General features: G+C 39.8%; 1 protein-coding gene across 1 annotated transcript; it reads left to right on the forward strand.

The window, feature by feature from the left end:
• The first annotated feature begins 12,593 nt into the window (after positions 1 to 12,593).
• Positions 12,594 to 13,577, forward strand: LOC128565288 (olfactory receptor 51I1). The gene has a single exon (XM_053561643.1). The coding sequence runs from the start codon at positions 12,633 to 12,635 to the stop codon at positions 13,575 to 13,577; it is 945 nt and encodes a 314-aa protein (XP_053417618.1). The 5' UTR covers positions 12,594 to 12,632.
• The last annotated feature ends 1,064 nt before the right edge of the window (positions 13,578 to 14,641 follow it).

The raw sequence follows: 14,641 nt of genomic DNA on the forward strand, positions 1-14,641 counted from the left end.
ACAATACTCTCAGAGCTCTTCCTGTCACCTACTATGGATATTGCAAGGGTACATGTCAAATAGAGTAGTGTCAAGTGTATCCATCTTACTATGGATATTGCAAGGGTACGTGTCAAATAGAGTAGTGTCAAGTGTCTAAACAAAACAATTAAATAAGTGAGATGAATGCTTGTTAACCAGTTTGATGTAAATATTCCAAATTGTGTATAAAATCCGCACAATGTACCCCATAAATGTGGTAATGTACATAGTTATGATCTAATAAAAGAAAGCTAGAAAAAAAAAAAAGAATGGAGTAGGAAAGGAAGCCCTAGCTATCTTAAAGTGACAGAGATGCTGGAATGGTGTGCAATGCAGCACTGTCTCTCTAGGGAGTTTCTGGAATTTTCCCCAGCAATACAGGACTCAGATGCATTATCGTTTCCAGGGAGTTATTCCACTGATTACATCCATTCCTGAACATATGCAATGCTCTTGGTACCCTGCAAAAAACTTTGCATCCTTGATAGATGTGGATACTCAGGTCCAGTGAGATTAGCTTGTCTTGTAGTTAACAGTTAGAAGGTGATAAAATTGAAAAACAAGAAGACTTAAGAGACTCTATTCTCTTACCAAGGTCTTTGAGGCATCATTAAAACAATGAGGAAAAAGCGGAAAAGAAAAATAGAGGTGTGCATTTCTGAATGACGATTTCTGTTACCCTCTGACAGGAAGTGAATGGCTAAAGACAGAAACATATGAAGTAAATGAATGAAAAAGTACCTATTTACAAGGCCAGACTCAATTTCTTCAGCTCCTGGAATCCAGAACAATTATATTATGGAAACTATAGAAGAACCAGAGTCATTTGGGGGAAAGGATCCTGGGCTGAGTGTCACAAATCTTGGGATTTAACCCTGGATCTAGAGGTAATGGCTCTGTAAGCTTGGAGAAAAAAAAACTCATTTGTCTTTCCAGACCTGTGTCTTCTTTATTTTATTTTATTTTATTTATTTATTTATTTATTTTTTATTAAATCATAGCTGTGTACATTAGTATGATCGTGGGGCACCATACACTAGACCGTTTGACACATTTTCATCACACTGGTTAACATAGCTTTCGTGGCATTTTCTTAGTTATTTTGCTAAGACCTTTACATTCCACATTTACTAGGATTCACATATACCCTTGTAAGATGCACCGCAGGTGTAATCCCATTAATCCCCCTCCCTCCACCTACCTCCCCCCTCCCTCCCCTCCCTTTCCCCCTTCTCCCTATTCTTAGGTTGTAACTGGGTTATAGCTTTCATGTGAAGGTCCTACATTAGTTTCATAATAAGGGTGAGTACATTGGGTACTTTTTCTTCCATTCTTGAGACACTTTAGTAAGAAGAATATGTTCCAGCTCCATCCATGTAAACATGAAAAGACCTGTATCTTCTTTAAGGGTACTTTTGGTTTGTTTTTAGGAAATTCTCTAGGGTCCTTTAAGACTTGGATGTTCTTTTTTTTTTTACTTTTTAATTTCTGCTTAAGTAAAGAATGCCATGAGAGTTTGTGAGGGTGCTGATAGATCGCAGAAGGGAAGTAGAGAGGACTGGAGGGATGTACAGAGAAGCTTTCTACAGACCATACCTTTTCATCTATATCATGAATAGTAAGTGGCTACAAATAATTAGCTGTTTGTGGCTTCATGTAAAGTTCATGGGTAAGTGATTTTTCCCCTTTCTTTTAAACTTTTGGGATCTTTCACACATTTTCTTATCTCATAATTCTCCAGGTAAGAGCAAAGTTAGACCATGTGTGCTTTAGCTGTTGGTATGTCACGGGATGAATTGTCACTACTTTGTTCCCAGATTTCTGAAACTTTCCTATGCCTGGGGTCTTGCTTCCCTCTCTATTTGGAGCAATATTAATAAATGATAGAGACATTGACTTTTTAAATTTGGAGTTCGAAGGATGTTGGATCCCATCTGGGGTGCCACCTGTCGGAGCCGGGACTGGCCAGGTCTTTGGCCCCAGCTTATCTATGGTCCTGGCGCAGACCGCTTTGCTATTATCTTGCTTGGGAACAAGTACCCTTAGGTGCCTTAGGGCTATTTGCCTTAACAGAAGGGAGAGAGAGGGAGACAGTATTTAAGGAAGAGAAGCAGTCTTATTAGGAGAATGAATCCTAGCAGTCTTGGTGGAGATACGAGAGCAGGCGTTCTGTGGGCAGGAGAAGGGACAGAGTCAGAGTAAGCGGCTCCATGAAAAAATGCGCACTCACTCCCGACTGCCTTCTCCTGCCGCTTCCTGTAAACATAATCCTGTGCCTCTTGCACCGCAGGTGTAGAGCCTGCCAATCTCTGTTGCTCTCATCCATCAAGCTCTCATGTTCTCGTGTTGAGAGCCAAAACCCTTCCCCATGTCCTTATCACTGTATTAATATCATTGAGATGTTACGGGGTTTCTTATGATTACATAGTGTTCTGAGCTTAGCTCTCTCTTCTCCATGCCCTGAGCTATATGGTCTGCTACAGAGGGAAATTTGTAACAGTAAGTGGAAAGTCTAGAGAAATGAAATGAATTGCTCAGGATTATACAATTAGTTGTTGGCTGTGCCAGAACAAGAACCTCAAGGCCTTGCTCATCTAAGATGCTGCTATCAGATTACCTCCAGCCAGTCTCTCCCACTTCCTCTTTCCCAGTTCAACTGTTTCTTGGAGCAAGCTCAGGGAGAGTTAGCTGGCTTAGACCTCTAGGTTTTCAGAACTCACCAAAAGACAAACAGATGAGAGCCACCACGGGAAAGTCTTCTGGTTTATCTGCTCACGCGAATTCACATCTGCCACTTTTATATCTCACTCTAAGCCTCAGGATGAGGAACGGGGAAGTGACCCTGTTTTGCACCTGAAAACTCTTCAGGGAGATTTTATACTCCTGGGGTCCTTAATGATTACTGAGAATAAAGCATTTCCTCTCCGTTAGCTGAAAAAGAACTCCTCAACCATTTGCCAGATCAATTCTCTTCCCAACCAAGACACCACCTGGTGGTGGATGGGCTGGCACTGGAAGAGAAGAGTCCATTTCCTTCTGAGAGATTCTCGGTGTGTATTGTATGTTGACTGTTTAACAGTGGAAGTGAAATTAGAAAATAAATATTTCTCTAATTTCTTTTGTTTTACATTTCAGATTTATGTGAGAGCACAGATGATTAGGTTACACTGTTAGGTTTGTTAGGTAGAGTCCAAGTTGTAGTTATACCTCTCACCTGGGAGATGTGACATATATCATATACCCTTACATTGTGCCTGTTAGGTGATTCTTCTTGGTTCTGTAAATGTATTGAGTGGAACTAGTTCTTTTTCTATTCCTGGAGTAAAACTCAATTCCCTGCATTTTCTGGTTGCATTCAGATACTGCAATATCTACTAGTGAATAGATAGTGATAGTCACACTTTCTAGCAGTCAGAGTTCCAGCCTTTCTTCTCCTATCCTTCAATTGCTAACCCTGGTTTCTGGCTTCTCCTCCAGAGAAGTGAGTTGTGGGAAAATGGGAACTTTACAATTCCCTGGTGCTGCTGTTAACTGCTATTGTGTTAACTGTCCCCATTAACTGCTTAAAGCTGACTCTTTCTTGCATTTGCTACTTTCATAAATTATTCAAAGAAGCATCTCTTCATATTTTACTCTTTTGCACTTGATTTAAATTAACATGTCTTTACTCTCTATGGTGGCTTAGAACTAGCCTCAAACCAGACCACCCCTATGGAGCCACACTCTCTTTTGGACAAACTCTAAGACAACACCATGCTTTCTCTCTCTAGTCTGTAGCCCAGTGGGAAGTGGTCAGCCTTCTTCTAAAATATCAAATGCCTACCTGAATGCAATAAGACTATTTCTTTCAATTCTGCTATCAGAGGAAGAAGGCACATTCACCAATTTTGGATTTTATTCACTTAGAATGTGTATTTGGTATGCCTCATATTTACTGACTGTTGAATTCATACATATAAATCGCATTCTAACCTGGGAAAGAAAACTAGGGTTCAGTTATAGTCCAATGAGAATACTCATATAAGAAACACATCAACTTCTTCTACTGAGAAAAAATAAAGAATTGTGAACAAAATATTAGAGAACACATGACTCTAAAAGGAGAGTGTGAAGGTGTTTTTTTGTAGGGTAGAAACTTCAGAAAGTAGCTTCTAGCTCTAGGGATAAAAGAACAAAAGGAAGAATCTTGAATTATTAAACCTTACAAGTTTTAAAGAGGCGTGCTCCAAAGCTGATATTCAGACTTTTGAAGAGTAGAGAATTCAGAGGGAAGGGTGACTAGGACTGAGACTTGTTTTTCTGAGCTGGGGGTGGAGAGGAAGGCTTTTCTAGCTTGTTGTGAGGGCTTTAAGGGAACTTGGTAAGACCGGTTCTGGGAGTATTGGGACACTGCAAACTGGAGGCAGCTAATGTCACTGGAATGAACCTGACCCAGGTGCTTGAGTGCTTCTGAGGTAATATAGCAGCAGAATGCAAATAGGAGGGTGAAGTGTCCTTCCACCTGCCCTAGCTTCCTAGTACCCCCTCACTCCCATTTCAATATCTTGGGAGCTGTCTGGCAAAGAATAAATGCAGTTTGCAGAGTCTCAGCCCTAATGTCACTAAAAATGGTATAGATCTTGGGGTTGAGAGAGTGCAAAACTAGTGCAATAACACAGAAAGAATTTAATTCTGAAAACTGTTTACACAGTTTTCAAAAGAACTTGAAAAGTGACCAGCAGATGGTGACATAGCTTAGAGATTTGAAACAGCAAAAGCTCCTACCACCCAAAAACTGGAGAGTTAAGATGGGCTGACCAGAGCTGCAGTCAAGGTGAGCTCAAGCAGTAGAAGCCGAAACCTTGGAAAATAAGCAAACTGTGCTAGAAACTGTGCCCCCGGTGGGGGGAGTGGAATGACAGACATGCCTGCATCTGTCAATGCTTCCTGTCAGCTGAATCCCTTAGAACCCAGCTTTAACAGGTGTTTGGAATATTATTCCCTTAAGATTGGACTGCTGTGATACAAAGAGTCTCAGAAAATTAAGAGTAGTGCTTGAGGGTAAACAGGCCTAGGCTTGGTGCAGAACCAAAGCACAATTCATTTGCTTTATCCTTATTGTAATTCATCATTGTAAGATACGTGAACTCCCCTGGACTTTCATCTTCACAGTCAGGACTGTGGAAAGTACCAACTCACTGGAGTCCATGTGAAATGAGAGTAATTGAACTTGAGCTCTGGGGCATAGATTTTTGTTACATTAAAGCATCTCTTTTTTAATATATTTATTTATTTGTTTATTTATTTTTATTGTTTGGGATTCATTGAGGGTACAAAGAACTTGATTGCATTGATTGCGTTTATTAAAGTCTCTCTTATAATTGTGTCCCTCCCCTATAAGATGTGTAACATACCTTCACCCCACACCACCCTTCTTCTTTCCCTCTCTCTGCTCTTCTCTTCCCACACCCCCTACCTCCTTCCCTCTCTCTGCTCTCCCTTCCATCACTTCCCCACCATGTACTAGGTCATCAACTGCCCTCATATGAGAATTGAGTACTTAGAATTCTTGCTTCTCCATTCTTGTGATGCTTTAATAACAATAATGTGTGCCACTTCTATCCAGGTTAATATAAAGGATGTAAAGTCTCCATTTTTTTAAATAGCTGAATAGTATTCCATGGTATACATATACCACAGCTTGTTAATCCATTCCTGGGTTGGTGGGCATTTAGGCTGTTTCCACATTTTGGCGATTGTAAATTGAGCTGCAATGAACAGTCTAGTACAAGTGTCCTTATGATAAAAGGATTTTTTTCCTTCTGGGTAGATGCCCAGTAATGGGATTGCAGGATTAAATGGGAGGTCTAGCTTGAGTTCTTTGAGGTTTTTCCATACTTCCTTCCAAAAAGGTTGTATTAGTTTGTAGTCCCATCAGCAGTGTAAAAGTGTTCCCTTCTTTCCATATCCATGGCAGCATCAGCAATTTTGAGATTTTGTGATGTGGACCGTTCTTGCTGGGGTTAGATGGTATCTCAGGGTGGTTTTGATATGCATGTCTCTAATAATTAGGGATGGTGAGCATTTTGTCATATATTTGTTAGCCATGTGTCTGTTTTCCTTAGAGAAGGTTCTATTCATCTCTCTTGCCCACTGATAGATGGGATTGTAGGCTTTTTTCATGTGGATTAATTTCAGTTCTCTGTATAACTCAATTGTTTATTTTAGATGGTAAAATTATTTTAGATGGTAAAATTATTTTATATGGTAAAATGTTTCAATTGCCATGGAAGTTTTCTTCATAAAGTTTTTCCCCAGGCTGATATCTTCAAGTGTTTTTCTTAAGCTTTCCTTGAGGATTTTTATCATTTTATGCCTTAAATTTAGGTCTTTTATCCATCTTGAATCAATTTTTGTGAGTGGAGAAAGGTGGAGGGTCTAGTTTCAATCTTTTGCATGTGAATATCCAGTTCTCCCAGCACCATTTATCGAATAGGGATTCTTTCCCCCAGCGTATGTTCTTGTTTGCTTTATCAAAGGTTAGGTGGCTGTAAGATGTTTAGTTTCATTTCCAAAGTCAGACGACCATAATTCTCTGGAAATGACTTCAGTATTGGTGCACTATCAAAGCCTACTCATATCCCTAGAACCTTCCCCACTCAGGAAGAATTGATGCCTCTTTCTTCATAGCACTGTTGATTTCTGCATGAAAGCAGTGAGCATGCTCTATTATAGATGGCTCTGTATGCTTCTGTGGCTTCCACTGGAACAAACTCTGTGGGGAAGAACCAGCTGTCCCTAGAAGACACATAGGTATGGCAAAGAGTGTTTACTGGTTGGACATAAGCAGATGACCTTGGAAAAAAATAAGCTGCAACTGAAAAATGGTTTGTATAATGATCTATGTCTTTCTCCACTGTTTTTCATTAAAAACATTTCCCCCACATTTTATCATGAAAAAAATCAAAGACAGGAACTTGAAAGAATTTCACAGTGATTACCATTATTAATATTGTATTATACTTGATTTCTTCTATATCTACTCATATATTAATCTTATTTTTATCCATCAATCGATTTTACCATTTGATGCATTGCAAGTAAATTGCAGAGTCAATACATTTCCACCTACATATTTTAGCATTCCTATCATTTTGTGGAGGGCAATATTTTGTATAGTTCTTTGATTTTATTCAAATATGCAAGGCACACAAATCTCATGAGAACATTAGATTAAGTTTTGACAAATGCATTGGCTTTGTTGTGAAATCTGTTCATGACATATTTCTAGGTAGATGTGGAACCATATTTTTCTCCTCTATGTGGTGCATTAGTTTCTCAAAATTCATCTTCTTTGTCAGAATAAGTGCTGAGTCTTTATTGTTATGTATATCATCAGTGCTGAGAATAATATCTGGAGCAAAATATTGCTTAAAAGTATGTTTTGTTTCCACTTGTTTCTTTACTTTTATTTGAAATAAATTGTTTATAAATTTTAGGTTCATACACTGAAGGAACAAAAGGAATGTTTGCATAAGAAGCATGCTATGAGGATGCTGGCATGCATTTGTACAAAATAAAGCATAGCACATCAAAATCCCTATGTACAAATCTGTGAATAAATATGGAGATCTGAATTTGTTGGATATGTATGGTCTGTTATTGACACTGTGGGTACATGTTTGAAATGTATACTTTTAGGTATGTAAACAGAGAGTATATTTGAACTAAATTTGATCATTTTTCAAGTATCTTAAGAATCTATTACATATCTGTCTATTTCTAAAATTATGCTGACAATTAAAATGAGTCTCTAAAAGCAGGGTAAGAATACATTAACTGGGCAGCGCCTGTAGCTCAAGGAGTAGGGCGCTGGTCTCATATGCCGGAGGTGGTGGGTTCAAACCTAGCCCCGGCCAAAACAAACAAACAAAAAAAGAATATATTAATTATAAACTTCACCTGCACCCTTCCAAGATGCCCCCTAGGTGTGGACCCACCAATCATTCTCCCTCCATCCTTCCTCCCACTCTCTTTCCCTCCCTTGCCCCCTTCCCCATATTCTTGTACTGTGATTGGGTTATAGCCTTCGTATGAAAGCTATAAATTAGTTTCATATTAGGGTTGAGTACCTTGGGTACTTTTTCTTCCATTCATGGGATACCTTGCTAAGAAGAATATTTTCCAGCTCCATCCATATAAACATGAAAGAGGTATAGTTGGGCATCTAGGAAGGGTGCAAGTGAAGTTTACTAAGTGCAGAGTATAAGGGTTTGAACACAGTAATTAAAAAAATGCAATGAAGGCTATGTTAACCAGCCTTGGTGAAAATATTTCAGACTGTATATAGAACCAGCACATTGTACATCATGATTGCATTATTGTACACAGCTATGATTTAATAAAAAAAAAGAATGCATGAATTATAGTGTGTGTTTGATGTATCAAGTTGTGTGACTAGTAAGTAGAGCACTGGGCAGTTGCATGAGTATATTTGGATTTGTTTGTGTGTATATGAATCTGAAAACAATGCAAATGTTAGTGAATAATAACTGAATGCATCTAAGGTTATAGATGTGGGGGTTGTCTTAGGATGTTGGTGACTGCATATGTGTGCGTACAGGTATGCAATGTCTCTCTCTGTCTCTGTCTCTCTCTCTCTCACGCACACACACAAACACACACATTTTCTGAGCAAAGAAGAATTATAATACAAGGAATATGAGAGGTGGCATCAGGGATTATGAGTTCAAGAATGAGATTCTTCTGGGATTAATTCTCCTGTGATCCAGAGACCATGTGGCCACCCTTCCAATTATTTCTGTTCCCACCTCTCCTAACACATACAGATGTCTTGGGATGAGAAGTTGTTCATTAATTTATGAGTCATAGGAGAATGAGCTAATATTGCTTTGCCTGATGTACCCACAGCCCAGCACCTCCAGCTACAAGGACACCTCTTCCACCAAGTGAGTGCTCCCCCTTCAGACTGCCCATTTGGGATCCTTATATAGTCCTTACTCCAATTTTTACTGAAACTCCAGGAAGATTCTGACCCTTACATCCTCTCTCAAAATGTGAGCCAAAACTGACTTCTTTCAAAGTCCATGATTAGAGAACCCTGGTGCCGGGTTTCCATGCAAGACCCTAATAGCAAACCACATACCACTAGGTTAAAGGGCTGATGCACAATTTGTAGATTTTTGTCTGTAGGATATTTTACACTTCTTGTTTTAACTTCTACAATCTGAATTATCATTTCCTATACCTAGTTCTGGAGTGTGCAGCTGGAGAAAGATCACTGAGTCAAATTAACTGGTTATTCAACAACACAGGCTTCAGTTTTAGCTGAGTTTTCAGAGTTGTTTATCCCATTGAAATATAATGGGTGCGGAATATAATGGGTGTGGATACTACTGTGAGTTCCTTAATGCTAATTCATTTGTACATGTGGTTGTTTATAAATACATGTTTAGGAGGGTTTAAACTGGGGAGAATATTTGAAATATTTTCTGTAATAACAGTAGGTGGCTGTGAGTCTTCCTAAGTTCTGTGGTGTGATAGAGTGTTATGTGGGCAAGGGAAGACGTGCCAATTTCTGTGCATGTGTGGGTGTGAAATGGTACTTAGGAACATCTGGGTGTTTTAATGTGTATAAGAGTGTGGCAATGTTTATTTTCTGGTAACTCTGAGTGACTGTGTGCCTATGCTCACACATATGCTGTGTATTGCCTGTGTCTGTCTCTCTCTTTTTGACCTTTCTTCCAAGATTGGTTATGTGAAGGTTTAAATCATGTTCCTGTGGAAAAAGGAGGAAAATTGACTGTTGGGTGGTGGGTGGCATTGTTTTCCATGGGGGAGAAGTTTTTTTCCAGACTAAGAAAAATCTGGAGTATATGTGAAATATTACCATTCTGGGATACTTATATTTGTATGGCAGGATTGGAGACAGTGGGGGATTCCTATTCTGTAAAAGAGATCTTAGAACTTGCTGATACCACCAAGAGTCTTTTAATTTCTTCAGGACTCAGGACAATCTTGAAGAAAATGATAATGAGATCTGGACAGGCTTGATATAAAAAGACTTCATAGAGACATGACTTTAAACTTGGGTAAGGATTCATCTAAAAGGAGAGTTTTAGAGAGGAGAGTAAGAAACAAGAAAAATCAGCACATTATACCCCATAAATGCATTAATGTACACAGTTATGATTTAATAAAAAAATGAAAAGAAGAAATAATGAGTATACAAACAAACAAAAAAAGAAATCCCACAGACTAAAGGGGTGCTTTGACTTCTTGAAGAGAGAGATATCAGAGGAAGAGATAAATGCCTTCTCACTGCTTATATACTTTCAAGGTTATAACTGATATCTGGGTTTTTTTCAGCTTATCGCCACCGTCTAACTTCACTATGTTTCCCAAAAGTGCTAAAATAGAATGGAAATTCTAGAAAGAGCAAAGGAATGAAGGAACAATTATGCCTAAATTGTGAATGGAGCTTTAATTGTGAGATTCTGGATATCAAGAAACATAATGGGATAGTTTTTTAAAATAAAGGATGAGAAGGAGTTTTATATAATGGATTTCTCAACTTGCACCATTCTGATTATTATTTAATTTGTCTGAATATATGCAGATATGATTAAAAAGAAGGACAGAAAAGAGATGATTTGAGTAAAGAAGGTAGAGAAGGAGAAGTCAGGTAGAAATAAAATTGTTGAGACGTGGTCCCCTGGAAGGATGAGGGTAGTTACAAAAAGATGAGTTTACCAGTAGTATTAACTGTGGCAAGGATGTCAAAGAAATTACAAGAGAGGATATTTTCATTAGATGTAGGGACAAAGCAGTAATCGTAATTGCAGAGAAATTTGCTTCAGTTTTGAGGGCAATCATGTGGAAACCACAATATAATGAAATGAGCAATGAGATAAGTAAGGTCAGTAAGACTGAATCTCTGAAGGGGGGCATCCCAGAACCAAATTACAGAAGGAGTTACACAACCAACAGATTAGAGCCTCCCATCTCTTGCGATCCAGAAAACAATGTTTCAAGGAATTTGACAAAGAATTAGGAAAGGGTCATAGAGTGGTAGCTAGAGGGGAAGGTTATTGTGCTTTTATGATGGTCCAGTCTTGCATATATTTATTGCCTAAAGAAAAAGAGGCAAAAACAAAGAGATTGAAGATACACTGGATTAATATGTGTATGAAAGTTCTCTGAAGGTGACAAGGAATGGAATCCAGAAGGTGGAGGGCCTGTTCTTGATTAAGGTGAACAATGTTTCTTAGAAAACAGGGTCTAAGAAAGAATTGAAGTGTGAGTAAGTTTAAAATGTGGGCCATGGAAAGTAATCATTCTCTCTTTTTTTGATTTCAATAAAATATTTGCTTCTTTGATTTTATCCAGCTGCACACCAAGTTTGACTATAGACTTTACCAAGGGCTGAGATTTACTAAGTATATGTGAAAGACAAAAAGGAGATGAAGATGCCCATCTGAGGAGGAAAATGAGGCAGAAAAACTGTGAGGAAGAAAGCATTAATAGATAGATAGACCAGAAAGAAATGGAGGAGTCCTGGAGAGTGAAGAGCAAGCGTGTGGCCTTGAGAGCTGAGAAGGTAAGGAAGCTGCAAGGCAGAACCTATGGTCAGAATGTGAAAGATGGAAATTCAAGATTTCAGTGATGGCATAGTTTATCATGATGACAAGTTCAGGGGCAGCCACTGGGATTGGGAGCCTGAGGTAAGGTCTGAATAAGTATAACTGAAGCTCCCATTTAATGGAGGTACTTGTTCTATTTATGCTCTCTTTCATAAAGGCCCCACAGGTCTGGATGGTGTCTCCCCTTTCCAGTCTATTCTAATTTCTAATTTTTTTCACAAAATTCCCATAATATGACTTGTGGGGTAATACAAGGCAGTGAAAGGGTACTGCAGTCTCTGGTGAAGGCTAAAGGGTTTTGTTCATGTTATCTCTGATAAAGCCTCACCATGGTGCTGTGCTCGTTGGATCTTTAACCACACTGATGTGCAGGAACCTAGTGGCAAAATGAGTAGAATCCTATTGTTCCATTAAAGAGCTCAGACTCTAACTGGAGAGGCAGGAACACAGGTAGGCAAACCTCTTCTTCCCTTCCCTTCCTTTCCCTTCCCACGCCTCTAGTCCCCTTCCCTCTGCTCCCCTCCAATTCCTCTTCTCCTCTTCTTTCATTTTCTTTCCTTTCTTTTTTCTCTTTTCTTTATTGAGACAGAGTCTCACTCTGGAATTAGCCTAGCTCACAGCAACCTCAAACTCTTGAGTTCAAGTAATCCTCCTTCCTCAGCCTCCAGATAGGTGGGACTACGGGCGCCTGTCATGACAACTGAGTAATATTTCTGTTTTTAGTAGAGATGGGATCTTGGTTTTGCTCTGCTGGTCTTGAAATCCTGAGTTCAAGTTTCAAGTGATTCTCCTGCCTTGGCCTCCCACCATAATAGGATTACCAGCATGAGCCACCACACTCAGCCTAGGCAAATATTTTTAATCTCTGACCTTTTGTTGGAGACAGGACAACTGAAGGAACGAAAGGGAAGGTCTGCCCCAACACATCCTCCTGGGTCCATTCTCTCTCTAATCTCCCACCTGCCTGCCATGCTGGGCCTCAATGTCACCCCCTTCCAGCCGGCCACATTCCAGCTGACAGGCATTCCTGGGGCACAGAGAGACCTCATCTGGATCGCTCTGATTTTCTGCATCCTCTACCTGATCTCCATCACAGGCAACCTCACCATCCTCGCTCTGGTGCTACAGGAACCTGCTCTGCACCAGCCCATGTACTACTTCCTCTCCATGCTTTCCCTCAATGACCTGGGCGTGTCCCTCTCTACACTCCCCACTGTGCTGGCCACCTTCTGCTTCAACCACCACCAAATTAGCTTCAATGGCTGCTTGGTCCAGATGTTCTTTATTCATACTTTCTCTTTCATGGAATCAGGCATACTGCTAGCCATGAGCTTTGATCGCTTTGTGGCTATCTGTAACCCACTACACTATGCCACGGTGCTCACCAACCCTCGCATCTTGGCTATGGGACTGGGCATTCTCACCAAGAGTTTCACCACTCTGTTCCCTTTTCCCTTTCTGGTGAAAAGGCTGCCCTTCTGTAAAGGCAATGTTTTGCATCACTCCTACTGCCTCCATCCAGATCTCATGAAAGTGGCATGTGGAGACATCCATGTCAACAATATCTATGGACTCTTTGTGGTAATTTTCACCTATGGTGTGGACTCAACTTTCATCCTGCTTTCCTATGCATTGATCTTGAGAGCTGTGCTGGCCATTGCGTCCAGGAAGCAGCGGCTCAAAGCCCTTAACACATGTATGTCACACATCTGTGCAGTGCTGGCCTTTTATGTGCCTATTATTGCTGTCTCCATGATCCACCGCTTCTGGAAAAGTGCCCCACCTACTGTTCACGTCATGATGTCCAATGTCTACCTCTTTGTACCCCCCATGCTCAACCCCATCATCTACAGTGTGAAGACCAAGGAGATCCGCAGAGGGATTCTCAAGATTTTCTGTAAATCCCAGGCCTGAAAGATCGCAAACCCTGAAAGACAGCACCTGTGGAGGAAGGACTGGAACTTATTTGCCAATGTTAGCGATGGTAGAATAGGAAGGAAGAGGACCCACAATCTTGATAGGTGCGAATGTGGTACTAATACAAGAATATCTGACTTAATAAAATGGTTTACATATTTATTGAATATTGATCGTGTGAAAAATACGTGTGCTTGTTGCTGACAATATTGTAACAGCATGCCTTCAAAAAAATGTTTATTTGGCATCTGTGGTATATGGGAAAACTGAAGTTTAGCTGAGAAATCTGAAGTTCAGTAGGGCAAACAAACAAGAACACAAAGGATTCTACTACTGTCCAGAGTGAGGGAGTGAGAAACATGAAAGATAGGTAAAATACAGGGGAGGTTTGGAGTTTCATGCAAGAGAGACAGATTTGGTTTGTGAAAATAAAGATATGCTATTCTGAGTGATTATGAAGTAGCTTGTGAAAGGTTAGGGAGGCTAGAGCACTTGATACAAGATGGTAGGGAGAAGGGGAGGTACTGATTTTTGGCAGACAGACTGCCTGAGAAGAAAGATTTATGCACAAATGTTTAGATCCTTACTCTTCCGGGTATGGTTAAATGAACAATAACTTTGGCATATCTGGTAGCTGATACCTTCTTTTTTTAAATTTTATTTTATTATTAAATCATAGCTGTGTACAATAATGTGATCATGGGACAACATACACTGGTTTTATAGACCATTTGACCATATTTTCATCACACTGGTTAACATAGCCTTCCTGGAGCTTCAGCTCCCCACCAGACCTACGTAATGAGACAGCATTTAATAAGAAGCATGGATGACTAAAGTTGAGAAGTACAGAGTTTCTCTTTTATAACTCCTCTTCGGTATTAGGTTGATCCCAATCTGCTAACAGCAATAACAAGACTCATGAGTAACAAGAGTTTGGAAAACTTCTTCTCAATATGTGATTCTCAGACTAGCAACATTAGTATCACTTGTTAGGGATAAAATGCTGAGAACTTTCCTCAGACCTCCTGAACCAGAAACTCTGATGGATAGGACCAAGA

This window comes from Nycticebus coucang, chromosome 14 (genome assembly GCF_027406575.1).
Source record: "Nycticebus coucang isolate mNycCou1 chromosome 14, mNycCou1.pri, whole genome shotgun sequence".
Taxonomy (NCBI): Eukaryota; Metazoa; Chordata; class Mammalia; order Primates; family Lorisidae; genus Nycticebus; species Nycticebus coucang.

Excerpts from the sequence above, each read along its gene's own strand:
- LOC128565288 (XM_053561643.1), top strand. The coding sequence starts at position 12,633 with ATGCTGGGCCTCAATGTCACCCCCTTCCAGCCGGCCACATTCCAGCTG.